Source organism: Alligator mississippiensis, chromosome 2 (genome assembly GCF_030867095.1).
Source record: "Alligator mississippiensis isolate rAllMis1 chromosome 2, rAllMis1, whole genome shotgun sequence".
Classification (NCBI taxonomy): Eukaryota; Metazoa; Chordata; order Crocodylia; family Alligatoridae; genus Alligator; species Alligator mississippiensis.
Window position 1 is genome coordinate 198,053,633 of NC_081825.1, and position 18,468 is coordinate 198,072,100.

The 18,468-nt window shown below is 43.4% G+C and overlaps 1 protein-coding gene across 1 annotated transcript in view; it reads left to right on the forward strand.

Annotated features, from left to right (window-relative positions):
- Nucleotides 1-379: 379 nt before the first annotated feature.
- SWAP70 (switching B cell complex subunit SWAP70) overlaps nt 380-18,468 on the forward strand; it is a 70,019-nt gene continuing 51,930 nt past the window's right edge. The window contains exons 1-2 of the mRNA XM_006277490.4: nt 380-546; nt 11,532-11,672. Coding sequence (XP_006277552.3) covers nt 448-546; nt 11,532-11,672 — 240 coding nt within the window. The 5' untranslated portion in view covers nt 380-447. The remainder of the gene's footprint in view (nt 547-11,531; nt 11,673-18,468) is intronic.

Here is an 18,468-nt window from a genome sequence, read left to right on the forward strand (position 1 = left end):
CACAAAGGGGCTGTTTTGAATGCAACCGATGGAGCAATATAATGAACAATGACTTAAACAGAAATGATACAATGACCTTTGAAGAAAAGATGCAACTTCACTCATTGGGCAATTCTTCCCTGTTTGCCTCAGCTAGCTCCAACCTTGGCGTTAGTCCTGACTGCTCTCTGCTGACATCTCCTTTGTCTGCAGCACTGCCCATAGCTGGCACGCTCTTCTCTGGGACGCGGGGGGCCGCTCCCGGGGTCCCTTCCAGCCTCACGGCTGGGTGCCTGCCCGCTCCTGCCTGCCGGGACACCACAGCCGGACGGGGGCCGGGGCCGGGGCCGGGGCCGGGGCCGGGCCGAGCAGCCCCGCCCCGCCACGTGGGTGCGGGACGCGGGAGCTCCCGCCCGCCCCGGCGCAGCAGCCAGCTCGGCGCTGGCTGGCGGCGGCAGGCAGCTAGCCATGGTGGGGCTCAAGGAGGAGCTGCTCAAGGCCATCTGGCACGCCTTCACCGCGCTCGACCTGGACCGCAGCGGCAAGGTCTCCAAGTCCCAGCTCAAGGTGAGCGGTCCCGCCCCGACCCGTGGGGCAGCCCGGCTCCCACCCCTCTCTGATCCGGCAGGCACGACATCCCCGCCCGCTCCCCTGGCATTTGTCTGCTCCGGCCGCCTGCAGGCCTGGAGCTGCCCGGGGCCGCCGCGCTGCTCCTCCCTCCCTCCCGCACGTCCCGCAGGAGAAGTGGTGGAGAGGCGCCAGCCGTGCTGCGCCTTCTTCCCCGGGCTCCGAAGCCCTTAGTCAGAGGAGAAGTAGGGTGGCCGGTTGTAGCCGCCCTGGTCTAAGGCAGGGGTTGTCAGTGTTTTTGGTCAGGGTGCCAGAAACACCCACAAACTTGACCTGCAAGAGGTTGGCGTGCCGGGGAGTACCGGAGGGGAGCCATCACGGTACTTGGGGTCGGAAGGGACCTAAACAGATCATCAGGTCCGACCCCCGTGAGGGGCCTGATCCTCGTTGTGGCAGGGCCCGAGGGGAAAGCTCCAAGCAAAACGCCTTTGTGCGCCATGCTCTGGCATGCGTGCTAGGGGTTGCCTACCCCTGGTCTAAGGACATAGGCAGGCGAGGCTCTTTGGGGAGCTGTGGTATCTTTTATTGGGCCAACTCAAATACTTGAGTTTGAGTGTGGGGAAAGATGTCACCTCTCCCCAAAGAACCTTGCCTGCCTGTTGGGGAAGTAGGGCTAGTGGGGACCTCCAGAGGGCATCCAGTGTGAGCCCTGGCCTGAGGCAGGATCAACTCTGTTCAAACCGTCCCGTACAAATCATAATCTTAAACTCTCAACCCGACCCACCCTACCCTGCCGTCGGTCAAGCAGGGGACCCAGGGCAGCCAACGTCCTGCTTCTATAAAACGTTGTCAGTATACACTCAAGAGGTCCCGGGCAGAGGGCTGCACCCCTGCTATAGAGGAAGGCAAACCCCCCTATTCCAGTCTGACCCTGGGGTGAAATTCCTTCCTGACCCCAAATACAGCAATTGTTGCTTGTGCTCCTCAAAGAGCTCAGGCAGCTAGCTCACTGTACCTGATCCCAGCCAGGCTTTGCAGGCTGGAGAAGAGGAGGAGGAGTTGGGCTAGATCAGCGGTTCCTAAACTGCGGGTGTGACCTCAGATTGGGTTGCAATATCAATGGATGGGGTTGCGGGGGTGGGGGGCTATGCTGAGGAAATGGGACCATAAATGGGGTCAGGCTGACAAAAAAGTGTGGGAAGTATTGGGCTATATGAATATCCTGAATAGGAACAGTCCACCTGTTGATAACTGGAGCTGTAGATGATTGTGTTGAAGGCTTGTGGGCAGGATGAGGATTAACCTGTAGCGGGAAGAAGGCTTGGCTAATGGCTTCCTGACTGACTGCATTCAGTGCCACACAACTTAATTGGATTCATAGCGCATGTGGAGTGTTGTAGCTGTGATGGTCCAGGAAATGTGTATCTAAGGTCTCCCAATTAAGCAGCTGGTTCAATAAAAGGTGTCACTTTAAAAAAAAATCCTTGCCTCTAGGAAATGGAATCACTGCCTTCCTACTGTGCTGCTATAGCATCAGCACAACTTAAAGATTGAACCAACACCTCTTTACCCTTCACAGCAGCTCTTGGGAAGGCCCAGTTTAACTTCAAGTGAGAGTTTTTGTGTTAGACAGGAGGCAGAATGTGGCAGAACTGCTTGAGTTACAGCTCAAGTTGACAGGGTAATGGAGATAAGCTCTAGGCCAGCTCTAGCCTCCATAGTTCCTCCAGGAAACACTAGACTCTCTCTGTTCTGCAGCAGGGTCAATAAGAGTACTACAGTGGGAAACCTGGGGCTAAATTAACTTGGTTGTAGAGACAAATATTCTAATTTTTTAGGTCTAGCATGACTTCTGGAGGACTCCTGTTTTCTTGATGTGGCACTAGTCTTTGCTCTATCCTGTCTTGATATGCATGTCCAGAGCTGTGTTCTCATCTGCACTGCAATCTCCAGGGGTGGTTGTAGCTCTTAGAGGCATGCCAAAGCTTTGATCTAGCCAACTGAAGTAATACATGTAATGAAAACAGTGGTCTAGGCTCTGGGTGTGAGCCAGCCTCCCTAAGATGCAAGGTCACAGATGAGCTTGTATGGCTTACTCTAAAACCCATGAAACTGGATCTTTGTTGCTGCTCTTCCCTGGGTTGGGTCAAGCTCAGAGATGCCTTAGATGTTGCAATTGTATTGCCTCATTACAGTGTATGCTGTCTCCCTCCTCTAGTTATGTTTTGCAGTAGCTGTTCCCCTTTACTCTAATTATTCTGTCTTGAGTGTAGGAGAGCATAAAGGAAATGGTTTTGTCCTCTTTGACAGTTTTCCATAAAGTAAGCATGTTGGGTACTGCTTATGTTAAATATAATTATCTGCTCTATTACTTACAGAACATTCTCTTAAAACTTTTCGGTATTTGTAATACTTCTGGAATAAAAAAATTAGCTTTAGTCTTTGCAGTGCACCAAGCAACATAATTGAAGGTACTGGCTTTCTGCTCAGAAATTAATATTTCAGGGTCATTACCCTATGATCTCATGTTCAAATTGGAGAGCCTTAGTTTTAGCATTTACTCATGAAAATAAAATCAGATTAACAGCCAGTTTGAGAGGTCATTAACCAGTGAAAATAAGGAGTTCATATACTGGCCCTATGAGATTAGTGTTCCGGATTGGAAAAGTGAGGAGTGTGCTCCATGTACTCTGGATAACTAAAAATCGTTCCTGTCTAATCTAGGGGTAGTAGATTGTACAGGGAAGACATTTTATTATAATGATACTATTTTTTTAGTGCTACTAGACTTATAATTTTTTTCTAGTGTTATATTGTAGGACACAGTGTCCAGGTAACATGGCAGTGGGTATGCTGAAAAATTGATTGATTGGTAGATATTTGAAGAATTAGGAGGAAATATGTTTAATGTTGACAAGATTCTGCTGCCAAAAAGTGGTGTAGAAGTCTGGTGAAATAACTCTGTTTTCTAAGAACAAGATGTAAATATTTACTACTTGCAAGCCTACCATTCACAAAAGGAAGGAAAATCAACTACATATAAACTTTCCTTCTTTTAAGTGTAAACTAATTGGGGATGGTTCTCTAGTTGTGCATGCCTGTATAATGCCCTCCTATTAATATTGTGTTCAGCAGTGAAATGTTCCGGTATTTGTGCAGGAAACAAAAGCTTTTTTGGACAATAGGGTACAATGCTGATCCATTAATTTTATTGCAAATGCAGTACAGCACTATTTCTGAAAAAAAGGCATTCTAATTTATCTTCCCAGTTATTGTGTTTGCCTTCCAGAAGTGACATTTTAATATGGAATAAAAATGGGCATATGCAGTAGAGGTGTGTATCTCTTATGTTGACAGTAACTGAATGTAACTGAAGTAGAAAGTACTGTAATGGAAACAAGTTGGCTGGTCCTTTCATTCCCCTACTGTATTGTCTGGAGAGGAGCCAAGCTCATGTGATTCATGAGGCAGTTACTTGTATGAAATCTCCCTCGTCCCTTATCAGCTAACAATTTAGTTCTGTTGTCTCTCAATTTACTAGTAAAGAGCCTAGGAGTGAACAGAGAAGATGTAGTTCTTTACTCCTATTGGTGAGTCTTTTAAGTGAAAATATTGGTGTTACTAAAGCAAAATCAGTACTCCAGTGTAGTTTAAAATTTTCTCTTTCAACACACACTGATTTTTTTTTTTAATCAGTATTTTGCCATTGCACCAATAACTAATTTTTCTCCAAATCAGCAAAAAAATTAAGCTCTTACGCTGCTTCTTGTTCTTAAGTTATGCATGCTAAATATAAACAACATCATTGTTTTGTTCATATTGCCCATGCTCTTTCACATGCCAATACAGCAAAACCACTATAACTTTTGTGGATGTAATTATGGCTTCAGTTTTCTAAGGTGGTTGTAGTAGGAGCTACAGGCAGGCACTTGTATTGCTATCTTTACATCTGATCTAATCTTTTTTGCACACTGTAGTGTCTAAATATGTGAATTTTTTTAGAATTAAAATGTTTTATGTTGTCAGTTGGTAATTTTGGAAAGTACTCCCAGTGCTTCCTGTTGGACTTTGCTAAGTTTGCTTGTAGTATTAAGTGCTATTCTGGTAGTGTAGCAATGGGATTGAATTTGAACAGCATCCCTAAACTGTGTTGCTCCATGCTAGAGAGCACCACCATGAAAACATGCCTGCCTCCACAGTCCATCTTCACATGTATGAAATGCCAAAAATGTCATGTACAGTAACTGCTTTTTGGGGGAGGGGAAGGCAGGCTTAGCACCACTGTAATGACCTATGAGACTTTTTTTCAGCATGCAGTCGAGGAGTAAGTGAGGCATGCCTCGGTGACACTTCCCTGGTGTGGCATAGATGTGCCCTGAGAAGTTACATAAGTTGAACTATATTTACAAACTATATTCACATAACCATTTCTTGATATTTTTTTTGTAACTATTTCTTATCATGTTCTCTCTCTCTCTCTCTCTCTTTTTCTGTCAGTGGTCTAGATCAGCAGTCAGCACACTTCATGTGCTGTGTACAACCTTCATAGGTTGTGGGCTATAACTCAGGTCAGAGTTGAGCAGGCACTAAAACTCAGCTGCTGCTGCTTTCTGCACCCGTGTGGAGAAAGCTCCATTATCCTTGGCTTGGATCAAATGGCACTGTGGGCCACATCTGGCCTGTAGACCATAGGTTGACAGCCCCTAGTCTAGATTTTGAAAAGTGTTTTTGGGTGTCCAGTTCAAGTTACTTTTAAAAAAGGTGACTTGTTGGAATGTGTGTGACCAATGATTTTGGAAAATCAGGCCTATTTTTGGTCTGCCAAGTTAACTGCCAAAAATGAACCTACCAAGGTCATAGCTGCCTTTGAAAGTGTAAGCCAGTGTTCTGATGGAAATCTGCTGGGCGATACAGGATTAATACAATAGGCAGGGCAGAAACAAGATAGGTATCAAGTATGGAGCAGTAGTTCAGTGCACGTGGTGAGAAGATACAAGAACACAGTTAAGATGGGCCCAAGGGTTTGCTGCCTGGGGTAATAGACTGGGAAGAGGGAGTGGGTGGAGTAGGATGGAGTTTTAAAGTTTTAGGGTGTCCACTGGGGAGTGTGCTGGGGTTTTTTTGTTTTTATCTTGTGGGATGTTTGTTACTGCAAGCTGCTCTGAGCCCTTCTGGGTAGGGTGGAATATAAATCTAAATAATAATAATAAAAGTGGGTAATCAAAGTGAGTGTGTGGTGGAAGGATGGTGTGATTGAAACAAGGATGGTGTGGTTGGAGAGAGACAGCCCACTCAGGAAGGAGGAAGTTAGACTATACAATAAAGAATTGCAGTCTGTAGCAAAGTGGGCAGGACCATAATAAGACAATTGATGTCTTCTAGTATTTAAGGATAATGAGTCATTCTGACTCATTATTATTATTATAAATCATTAGTATTATTTTAACTGGACTACAATTTTATATATCTGTCTTTGGGGTGGCTAGGGGCAGTAATTGTAGACCAGGATGTTTTTGTGCTATGTGCAGTACAAACACAGGGCGGAAACATGGACCCTGACTCCAAGAGTTTATATTCCAAGACACATGACAGTGGCTAGATTTATACAGGTCAAGGAGGAATACAAAGAAACAATGAGTTTGTGTGCATCAGCATGATAGCAGCCTGTTAAATTGTTTTGTAGATGTCATAAAATGGGAGTTCTAAAGAGGGCTTGAAGGAAGATAATGAGGGATGTTTATGGGAAACTCCTTTCAAGGTTAGGAAAAGCATAAAAGATAGAAGCACTTGTTTGAGAATTCTGGCAACTTAGAGGTAGGCTGGTATTGTGGGCTACTTAGACGCAGAAGCTGACTTTCTGATAGAAAGAGGAGCTGGTCTGGTACGGATGGGCTGCAATTAAGGCTTTTGGGAGTGAAGACAAGTAAGTGGCATATATTTGCAGTAGAGAAAGGGGGAGTAGAAAAGACATTCAAAGTGACAGGACAGCAGATTATTTTTTTCAGTGGTGTTTTGAATGGATAGAAGAGGAGGGAGACTGTATTTGTTCAAGCCAGAGAAAAGGATGCTGAATTAATGAAGACCTAAGATGGCAAGACTCTGAATGAGAGTTGTAGATGTAAGCATGGACTGGAATGGCTGTTTCACAGCAGTGTTACATTGACAGAATCTACAAATTAGACAGTCTGATGATGAGGACCTCAAGATAGGTCAATCTAGAATGATACCCAGTTACAGGCCTCTGTAACAGGCAGGATGATGTTAGGGTTCACAAGGATTAAGGAAAAGAAAAAGCATTTCAGGGTGAAGCTTGAGTTAACTGGCTAGATTGTCTACAGTGTCAGAGGTACAGTCCCGATGCATCTAGTTATGAATCCTTATGAAACTACTGAGTAGAATTGTAAGGTTCTATAACCTCTTTCTTTTTAAGCCTTATAAAGGAGTTGGGAGGGAGAAAACACTCTCCTACAAAGACAAAAGTAGTGCTGAAAATATTAATCATGGCCAGTGTGAAGTTCTCTTTCTGGTCACACTGTCAACAAATGCTCTTTTACATGGAGAACTTAGTATCTCATGCTAAAGCTGACAAACAGGCATGTCTTTCTTTGGGGAACAGTAGAAAATGTTAGTGTCCAAAGTAAATGGGCCCGTCTGTTTACAGTTAAGTATATGCATAAGTGTTGGATCAGGAACTAAGTGGTTTTAAAATAACAGAAGTAGAATTGTTTTGGACAGACAGACTCCAAGTAAGCTTGCTTTAAAAGAAGTAAGCCAATCTGGTATGTCTCGCAAGGTGCCAGGATGCTTTCCGAACCTTTGTGATCCATCTTTGTTTACCTTCACTTGTTGCTGGTGAAACTACTCAGTTACAGCTCACTACAACATAACTGGAAAGACAAGTGTCTGGCACAGAAAGAGAGTGGTTCTGGCATGAAGGTGGATTATTAAACGTGGCAGAAGAGCATAATAAGTACTGAAATAAAAAGTTGCTTAGCAACTATGTGGCCACTAGAAGAGTGATTCTTACTGGTAAAGTTTTTTTTCCCCTTCTTCTCACAGTTGATAGAGATTCTGCAGTACAAATACATTTTAGTACCCTAATTAAACTAGTACTACATTTTATTATTATTACTACTCATAATGGATGATATGCTGGTTCTGTTAATGTACTGAAAAAAGAGAAGTAAGATCTTGGGGCAGAGTTTACTAAACATATTGCATAGCAAGAAAAAAAGTTGGCTCCCTGCCACTGCAAAGAATGCCAGGCTTTGGAAGGAATCAAGGAATTTCCTGAATCATGAAAAGAAAGCACTGAATTTAGGAGGGAAGTTAGAGTCCCTTCCTGGGTAATTGGTTTCCAGTTGTTGAAACCACCCAAGTGTTTCCTTCAGACTTAGGACAGCAGTAGTCAGTCAAATTGGAGAGGGAATATAAGTGTAAGAACTGAGATGGCAAGAAAGTACTGCATGTGTGGAATATTTCATCATTGTTGTCAGTAACATTTTTGTAAATCAAGATTAGAATATTCTGAATATTTTTGCAATATGTTTATTATGGGCAGTCTAGTTGCCTGAATCAGACAGATTTCTCCCTCTCCTTTAATCTCCTGTAGATGATAGGTAAACAGGAAAGGCCTTGATCAGAGGAAGAGAGGATGCCATTCTTTTTCACTGTGTTAGATAGTTGGACTTCAGTGTTCGGGATACTTTCACCAAACAGATAAGTAGAAGGGAAACATCATGTTGAAAGTGGGCTGTCTTTATTTCTGTTTGTGTGCATCAGGTTTTTTGTTTGTTTAGGTTTTTTTTTAAGATGATTGTCCACTTATACATAATAAGTTGGTGAAAGACTAGACTGAACAGGAAAAATTGCTTTAATGCTTCTGATCACTGAAGTGGAAATGTGCATTTTAGGAGAGTCCAGGAGGGTCATAGCATCTTTCCTCAATATATTAAAGTCCACTTTCGCACGGTCAGTGTGATACATAAGACCAAGTTTTACCCCACTTCTGCTTCTCCCCCACCTTTCTCCCTGGAAGTCTATCCAAAATTCTTGTTCACTTGAATTCTTGTGTACAGTCTAAGACCAGACGTTGCGTAAATGCAGTTTTTTCTTTTCTTTTCTTTTTTCTTTTCGCCTGGATGGCTGATTATTTGTGCAGTTTGCAACATGGACACATGGTTGCAGAGACCGTTTTACTGTCTTGAAAATTTGGCTTTTAATCTAAATGACTGCCAATAGCTAGCAGTACCAATTTTTGTTCCTTAAGTCTTTGTTACATGTCAGTGTGTTTTCATCATGAATTATGAAGGGTGTGGATAAAGTGAATAGGGAACTGTTAATCAGCTAAGTCCCAGAATACAAGCTCTATGGGATACACACTGAAATCGTGAGGTAAGTTAACAAGAGAAGTACCATTTTTACGCAGCAATTAACGTATGGGACTTGCTGCCACAGGAGGTTGTAGAGGCACATAGTAGAACTAGGTTCTAAAGCGGATTAAACAGATTAATGGAGGTCAGGTCTGTTGGGCAGTATTATTTAGCCAGTCAGGAATATGTTCTCTGACATCCTTAAACTAATGAAAGTTGAGGCCAGGGAGGGTATGGCAGGGAACAGATCATTCTAGACTTGCCTGGTATTTATGTACGCTTTCTCTAAAGCATTTAGTACTTGCCATTGACAGAAACTTCCTGGCTAGATGGACCACTGATCTGATGCCGTGTGGAATTTGTTTTTATTGTATTTAATGTACAAGCATAAGGACTGTTTTTTCATACAAGTTTGTGATTTTTGTAAATGGAAAATATGCATTTTGGGGGCAGGGAGGAATCCCTCTTCGAACTGCTGGTGGTCTTGATAAGATTTCATACTCTGAATACTTACATTTTGCTTGTTTCCTACCCTACAAACTCTAATGTAACTTAACTTGAAAACAAACCAGAATTATTCCTAGATTAAGTATGTAACCTAGGTACTTTTTTCTTGGCTCACAAACTGAGAGACTTGAAACATATTTCTACTTCTTGTTCTGCAGCTAGCCTATTCTGAACTGCTATCTCTGTAGCCAGCTAAATATACCTGCTTTAAGTCATCTGCAGATTTGTTTACTACTTTCTCTCTCTCTCTTCCTTGTTCTATTTTTTAATTTTGTACTTACCCAGCAAACAGAGGAACATTATATATCTAAGTAATTTTGGTTGCAGCCTTTCTTTGCAAGGTGGGGGTTGACTTTTTTAAGTAGGCAGGATGCATTTATTAAAAAGATGTAAACTATTTTATTTCTATTTAATTAGTTGGCATCTTTCTGTGTTTTTGTGCATTTCTATTAACAGTTCTTGTGTATCAGATTGGGAGAAAATTTACAGTTTCTGTCTGTTCTTAATATGAGACTAAATTCTTAATCTGATTTCTATAGCTGTAGAAAGCATATAATCCTTAGAAGGATGAATCTGTATCATTCAAAATCACAGGAGTGTCCCCTGCAACTTGAATGAGAGTAGGTTCGGTACCTAATAAGCCCTGTTGTGCTAGCTGTTAAGCAGGTTGTTTTGATTTTTTGGGAACCTGTTCACAAGGGAAGCAAAAGAAAGCGTACAGTATTTGTGTTTGAGAAGCGTTGTAATTTTTATTTACACTGTAGATGCTACTAGGTTCATGGCACAAAAGTAAATATGATTCCAGTTCTGCATTCTGTGAGACCAGTGTGTTAGTGAATAGGCAGTTGTTTGCTTGTAAAACACAATATACTTTGGAAAGGTTTAAAGGCATTTATTACCAATTAATTTTTGTGAATTTTTGTACTTCCTTAAAACTAATCAAGCATGGAGCCTTTTAAGGTCATTTACTAGAATAGGCGTGAGGTTGTGGGTGAAACTGTCAAAATAACACATGCAAATATATTGTTTTAAAATGAAGAGTTGAAAAGTCTCTTCTGAGCTCTTTTCCTTCATATGACATTGTTTACTTTTTCCTAGTTGAAACACTTGAAATATTGAAAAGTAACTATAAAAAGGAAGTAGATGAGAGACTGAAAGTTAATACCTTCATCTGACAAGTGGCACTCCTCCATAAACTGAGAGGTTTATTGAAACTTGAGTCCTATTTGCTACATCTCAAATAGGTATAATCCGAGAAGATAGTTATTTTTTATCATTTCCTTCTTGGTATATAGTATCTTCATAGAAGTAGGAATACCATGTTTCTAAGATTCCCTTACTTCTGAAAATGTCAGCATTCCAGGTATTCTTTGCATGGCTACATGCCTGTTGTAACCATTATGTTCCTGTTAACAAAGTTACAGTGGGTGCACCTACAGGAGATGCTTACTGTGGAGTTGCCTAATTAGCTCTGCAGTAAAGCATCACTGTCTACATGAGTGGTATTATTGGGCTGGAGTAAACTAATTAACTCTGCTTTAGGATAGTACTGCTTGACACTAGTGCTGTTCTATGGTGGAGTTATTTACTCCACCACAATGCACATGCAGACAGTGACTGGGACTGGCTGAGGCATGAGGCTGCTACAGTGCAGGGCTGCTTGCGGGCTAGTCCTGCACTGTAGCACACTTGTGCCCCAGCCAGCCCCTCCACAGCATGTTGAGTCAGGCAGGAGCAGCTCTGTGTTGGCAGGCTGAACCCCCTCCTCCTCCCCCTGACCCCCTGCCAGCCAAGGCCATGCTACCCCGGCTCAGTGTGCTGCGGTCTGGGTACACATATAAATATTGCACCTGAGAGCAATAAATTGTGCTGGAGTTATTTCATTGAATTAATTTCATGTGTAGACACATCCAGTTTGAAGTATTTTAATCCCTGCAACTCTCAAAATATATTTTTCTTCCCCAAAAATCCCAGCGTAAAATTTACCCTGACAAGAATATGTCCCATCCTTTGGTGGTGGTAAATTTGAGATTCTTACATTAAGAAAACTAAAAGGAGGGTGGCTCACTGTAATAGTGAACTTACTGATGTGCCTTCGATTTCTAGGTCCTTTCTCACAACTTGTGCACGGTGCTCAATGTTCCCCATGACCCAGTGGCCTTGGAAGAGCATTTTAGAGATGACGATGAAGGACCTGTTTCCAATCAAGGTTACATGCCTTATTTAAACAAATTCATCTTGGAAAAGGTAAGGTGTAGTTCTTTTGTTCTGCCTTCACTCAAGCAGTGTTTGGATTCGGCAGTATCATAGAATTAATTACGTACATGTATGTGCACCCACAACATACTCAGTAGTGATAAATTCCTATATTTAGAAATGTGCTTGGGTTAAAGAAATGCTGATTCTGTATCTCTGTATTGGGCCACAATGGAGCTATGTTCTGTACAGAGCTGGGTGCTTTAAAAGGCAAGGTGCAGTATTATATTTCCCCCCACCAACCCTGCTTTGTTTCTATTTTCTATCGTACCTAGTTGCTTTCCGGGCCACCCTCATGCAGAGCTGTATTTGTGCAAATACAGCTCTGCATTATTAGGATCTCTGTAGGTCCTCATTATTTCTAAATATTTTAGGGCTGCACATGGATTCTGTTGTTGCTGTGATGTAGAATTTTGAATCATGGGGTTATTTGCAGACAGGAAGGTCAGAAATCCGGTAGATCAGGGATTGGCAATCTTTTGCTGTCACAGGCCAGAGCTTGCAATCTGGCTTCTAGCTGTGGGCTACAAACCTCTGTCACACCTTCACTGTTTCCCTCCCTCCACCAGCTCAAGCCACCCACACTTCTCAGTACTGCAGATACTCAGCCTCTGCAGAGAGAGAAAGAGAGCAGGGGGGAGGCCTGTGGGTGAGAGTACTGTGGAGGGGATAGGCGGCATAATGCAGCTGTGTTGTGCTGGGCAGGCAGGGCTTTCCCCAGGCCAGATCCAACATCTTTGCAGGCCTGATCTGGCCAAAGCCATAGGTTACCATCTCCTGCCTTAGATCTCTAGCAACAGGTTATTTTAGGTAAAATACCTGCAAGAAAAATTCTGGTGAGAATCGGTATATAAGGCTGTTAAGTAGAATTTTTTCCAAGTTAGTTCTAGTGTGTGGGTACTCTCTGGGTACTCTATTTAAGTTGGTTTAATAAAAGATATCAGATTCACCCAAAGAACCCTTTCTGCCTATGTCCTTAGACCACCACGGCTACAACCTGCACCCCTGGGTATTCTCCAGTCTTTTGTTGTTAGTTTGGTTTTGTGATGTATTTTTGGGGATGGGAATTTGGCCAGCAAAAAGCAGGTTTGATTTCTATTTTAATCTCATTAGAGATGATTCTTAAGGCAGAGTAGATTTCCAGGAGCTGAGCATTGGTGTTTTGGCTGGAATTCCTGAGAGATGGAATTATGGGCTCTTTGTAACCATCTCTGTTCAAGAACTGGTGTGTTTAGTATAAAAATAAAAATAAAAAATCTCCAAAGTTTCACTAAGGATTTATGTTTTTCTGCATCATTAATTTCTCTTTAAATGGGAAACTGACCTAAAAGACCCTAAAATCAGCTGAAGGGTGAGATAATTGTAGTGATCTTCTCCTATAACATGAAAGAGGTACTCAACAAAATCATAAACATAGGGGTAGCGGGAAAACTTTGCAACTCCAGAGACCATGCTATATGCAAATTATTTAAAGGATTAATTTGTTTTTAATGTTTGCTTGAGCTTAATATTTGTTTGCTTTTAATGCCAGTGAAAGAAGGGATATGACATGATGTGCAGGCTGTCTATTTGGAGATGAGATCCTTGAAATGTCTGGCTGAGGTGGTTCCAGCACTGAAGGCTGTTACAGGGGTGCTCAACCTCTAGCTTGTGGGCTAAATGCTGCTTGTAGAGCTTTAGAATCTGGCCCATGAGGCTCCCTGTGAGATGGGAAATTTGGCATCAGGGGAGCAGCAGAAGTACTGCCACCCCTCTGTGTTGTAAAAATGCCAACCCTTGGGGAGAGCTGGGCCACAACTCTCCCCCTGCACAGCCAAATTGGAACCAGGCCATGCCCCCTTCCCTCTGCGCTGCTGGGGTAGGGGTTGGCTGTATCCCCTTCTCTCTGTGGGGCCAAGCCATGCCCCTTTCTCTCCACCAGGGCAGGTTGGGGCTGGGCTATGCCCCCTTCCTCCTGTGGGGCCAGGCCAAACCCCTTCCCCCTGTGTAGCTGGTTCAGGGGCAGGCCATGCTCCCTTCCCCCCATGGGGCTGGATTTTAACCAGGTCATGGTCCCTCCCTTCTGCGGAGCCAGTTTGCGTGGGACTGGCCTAAGTCGTCTTCTATCACATGGCTTGATAGAGGCCAGGCTGCCCCACTCCCCGTTCTGCACAACCAAATGAGGCCCTGCTGGATCCAGCCCATGGAAGGATCGGGCAGTGCCCCCCATCCAGCTGTTCAGCTAAAAAGGTTGGGCACCACTGCAGTATTAGAGTGTTCCACTCTACTCAATACTTCTCACCAGTCAGTTTCTTTTATTGTTCTGAGCTCTGTTTTTCTTCTGTCACCCATAGCTGGTTTTTAGTGGATTAGCTCTAAAGGTGCATCAAGGAGTGTCACAATGGTCTTTATAACCAGGTGCTGTCTTGGCCACTCTGAAGATTTTTTCCATGAAATACATGTGAAGAAGGAAGCATTTCAGTTCAGACTATTTATTTTAATAATGATACAAAATTCTAGCAGTGTTTTCCAAACCTTTCCAAGTAAGGAAGGGCCTTCTCTTTTCCCAGTTTGAAGCAAATGTAAGGGTCATAGGATGAGTGTCTGAACTGTAGTCAGAATTTGTTATGATTCCTTTTTGTAGGAAATATTAGGCACTTATAGTCCCTCAAGGCCTGTGTGACCAGAGAGAGAGAGGTGGTATTAGGGTGTTACACCAGTCCAAGCCTGTAGTGCACCATACAGAGCAAACAGAAAAGAGGTGGATAGGAAATGGAAAGTCCTGGAAAGGCGTAAAGAGGGGTTGAGGTATAAAGATGCTTTGACATAAACTCTGAATATGGGGAATTGCAGGGGCATAGGATTTTTACTAATGAGTGCCAGTTGCATTTGCAAATGCATTTAATTGTAAAAGGCAAAGATTATTTAGAAAGCAGGGCTAGAGTGCCTAGAGTTTCTTATTTTGTAATGTTAATTAAATGTTGTATATGATAATGCTTGCATCTTAGATGCAAACTTAAAAAAGTTGATGTGGTTTTTTCCTTACTTTTGATTCCTCTTTTGAGATCTGAATATGCATTTTTGCATGCGAAAAGTCATCCTTGGGGACAGTATCTTAATTATGGCCTGTTTCTTTGAAGGCTTAAAGGTTATAAGAGGAAATGCAAAGAGAAGAGATGCAGTAGACAAAGGCACTAATGCATGACAAATCTCACTTTCAAAACCAGTGATTTTTTCCTTCTTCCATTTCAGGAATTTCTGCCTTTTAATTTGGCATACCTGGGAATAAGCAGTGGTCAGGCATATTCCTTCAGACTTTAGTGTTAGTAAAACATATAACCATTTTAGGATCAGTGCCTTTGGCCTATATCATTCCTTTTGCTATTCCTGCTTAATACATAAGAAGCCCTGTCATTGTTTCCTGTAAATCTTCTGTTAGGTTGGTCATATAACTGTCATCTTGATTTCAACAAGAGCAAGAATAACTTCTTAGTGTAGGAGTCCTTGAACTCATGAGATATGTTACTTTTTGAACATTAGCTAAATTCCGTTATTAAAAAAGAAACCCTTTCTTGTGTTTTTTTTAACGACGTTGAGCATTTCTTAGCAAGTAAACATCAATATTAGTATATGCTGTAGATGCTTGCATTTTATCAGCACTTTTTAAAGAAATTTGATGAAAACCATCTTTAGGTCAGTCTAGTATTGGCAGATGTGCATTCAGATAATCCTGATCTTTTTATTATCAACAAGCATGGCTGTCTGTACAAAAAAAAATCAGTTTAAGACACTAAGCAACAACTTTCCCTGCCTTACTTCTGAGTAAACATTGAGAAAATGTTCAGGCTTTTAAAATCTTTCCCCTTATACTCCTGAATGCAAATGAATTATTTATTTAGAGAACTGGGCAGTGACTTGCCCTGCAATAAAGCCTCTATTGTTGAGCCAGGGAAGCATGGAGAAATGCCCAGGTTGACTAATTGAAGGAGGACGTTAATGGCAACAAGTTTTCCTTTGTTAGTATATGGAATTTTATATAACTAATAATTTTGCATCTGATCTTTTCATGCCATATTTCACTTATTTTATCTTTGGCATGTTTACATTGTAGTGCTGGTATCACCTTAGTCAAATATTACTGTAATATTAGAGGTACATACAGTACTACAAAAAACATTTGACTTCTGCCTACATTTTACACTCTTCTTGCATATGTTAATAATTACACTAGGTGCAAGGCAGAAGAGAATTTTATCCTTCAACCATAGATTACCTCTCTCCTTTGCTTTCTGATGCATGCTGGTTTTTTTACATGGTTAACCCACTAGGGACTGTTTTGGTCTTTATCAACTGTTTTGAGTCTTCATCATGAAAATAAATCACTTTTTGTATTTAAATGCTGTTTGCTTAAAGTGCCCTACTTTATAAATTCACCAGATTTCATAGATTCATAGACATTAGGGCTAGAAGGGACATCAGAAGATCATTGAGTCCAGCCCCCTGCCCAAAGGGCAGGAAGTCAGCAGGGGTCATAGGATCCCAGCAAGACAGACATCCAAATGTCTCTTGAAGGCGTTCAAAGCAGGTGCTTGAAACACCTCCAGCGGCAGTCTATTCACTGTATGGTTAGTGCAGGGGCAAGCAATTATTTCGGCTGGAGGGCTGCTTAACAAGTTTTGGTGAGGTGTTGAGGGCCGCAAGGGTAGCCTTGCCCCTTGGCAGGTGCTCCGCCCCCTGGTCATCATCTTGTGACCAGAAGTCCCACCCCCCCAACCCCTGACCTTTGCCACTGGAAGTCTCTAACCTTACCCAGGAAGTACTCCTTTGGGTGGGGAGGGGAGGGGGGCTTGCTTGTATATTGTGTGTGGAGGGGTAGGGGTGTGGGGGAGTATGTGGATGGGGGGTGTGGGTGCGGGTGCAGTGTGTGGGGGTGTAGGACGGGTGGGTATATGTGTGGGTGTGGGATGTGTCGGGGATGTGTGTGATTGAGGTATACATGTGGGCTTACTGGGTATGTGAGTATGGTGGGGGTGTGTGCGCAGAGTGTATATGTGGATGTGTGTTGGGGTGGGAGGCGTGGTTGAAGCATGTGGGACTGTTGGATGTGTGTGTGGGTATGACGAGAGGGTGGGGTGTGGGAGGAGGTATAGGTATGTGTGGGATGTGTGTGGTTGAGGTGTGGGGTGCGTTTATGGTGGGGGTCAGGGTGGATGTGTGATGTGTGGGACAGTGTTGGGTGTGTGTTTGGGTCTGGTGGGGTGGGATGTGGGTGGGTTGGGTGTGTGCATATGGGTGGCTTTCCCCTCCCACTCTTTGCGATGTGGCTGAGCCCAGCCCCTCCATGGGTGGGGGCTCAGTGCTACCTGCCTGGCTCGCAGTGCTGCAAAGGGCAGGAAAGCAGCTGCCACCAGGAGGCAGCAATGGTGGAGGGGTGTGGAGGGTTGGGGGCAGGGAGCTGAGCCTGGCATCACTGGCCCTCTTGGTCTCTGTCCCTCACCTGCCTGTTGGGGGCTGCAGCCAAGCGTGTGCTGTGTCCTGCTGCTGTTGCTTTTCTCTCATGTGCCTGCCCAGGGGGACTGTACCATGTGCATGCTGGCTCCTGCTGCTGCTCCTCCCCTCCTGCCCATCCATACCTGCCCAGTGGGGCTTTGTGAACAGCCAGGCTCCTTCATGCTCCCCCGCTTGGCGTGAGCAGGTCCAGAGTGAGCTGCAGCAGAGCCTACTCTGCTCCCCTCAATGTTGCAGCTTCCCCTCCCTACCTTCTGCCCGGAGCGCTGCGGCAGAGACAGGAGGAGAAGTTGCTGGAGCCTGGGAGAGCTCAGCAGTTCCCTGGGCAGCGGTGGCAGCAGCAGCAGCAGCCCTGCCTGGAAGTTGTTCTTGCTGGTGCCCTCCAGCGGGGGAGGTTGGGAGTGCAGCATGCTTTGTCCCGGGCGGGAGTTGACCCCATGCAGAGCGCAGCAGGGGCAACCGTGAGTGGGGCCAGATGCAATTAATTGGTGGGTGTCTGCCTGTGGGCTGGATCCAGTCAGGACCCCTGGTGGGTCTCATGTGGCCTGTAGGCTGTATTTTGCCCACCCTTGGGTTTGTGGGTCATTGGGACATCTTGTCATTGGTCTTAGTGCACTGAATCCCTTCCAGAGTCCTATTGAAGTATCTGTGTACAAATCATCATCTCTTAAAGTGTAAGGAGTTGTTTCCTAATATCGGTGCATAATAAATCAGAATGGACTTTGTTCCTTATGATTAGCTGGTTTAACAGATACTGACTGGTGTCCTCTTTAGCACTTGTCAAGCCAGCTGATGCTTACAAAGCATTGAATACTCTTCAGCATTTCTTGGCTCAATGACACTTAAAAGATCAATTGTTGTTTTACAGAATTTTCTTCTCTTTGGGCAGTGAGTGCATGTAAGAATGAAAGCAAAAAGCTTTGATTATTCTACTCCATAATTATGTCATACTTTAAAGTGGACACTCTGTATTTTTAAAATGATAATTTATTTGTATAATTATGCATTTCTCATATAGCGAGTCAGAATGCTATGTTCTGTGGTCAGCATTTTTGTAATATATTTTTTCTTCATTATAAATGTCAAAAATCATTCTTGACTGTGCCTTGATATGATTTGCAAAATAGACTGCATATGAAAAGTTGCGAAGTTAATTTCTGATAACTACTGTGACTACCACTCTCCTTCAAGTCATGAATTAACCAGATTTTGCTGTGTTTTGCGGTTTTCCACATCCAGAACAGAAATCAGAAGTCAATAATCTCTGAATCCAGTAAGGTTTTCTTTTCTTTGGGTGCTT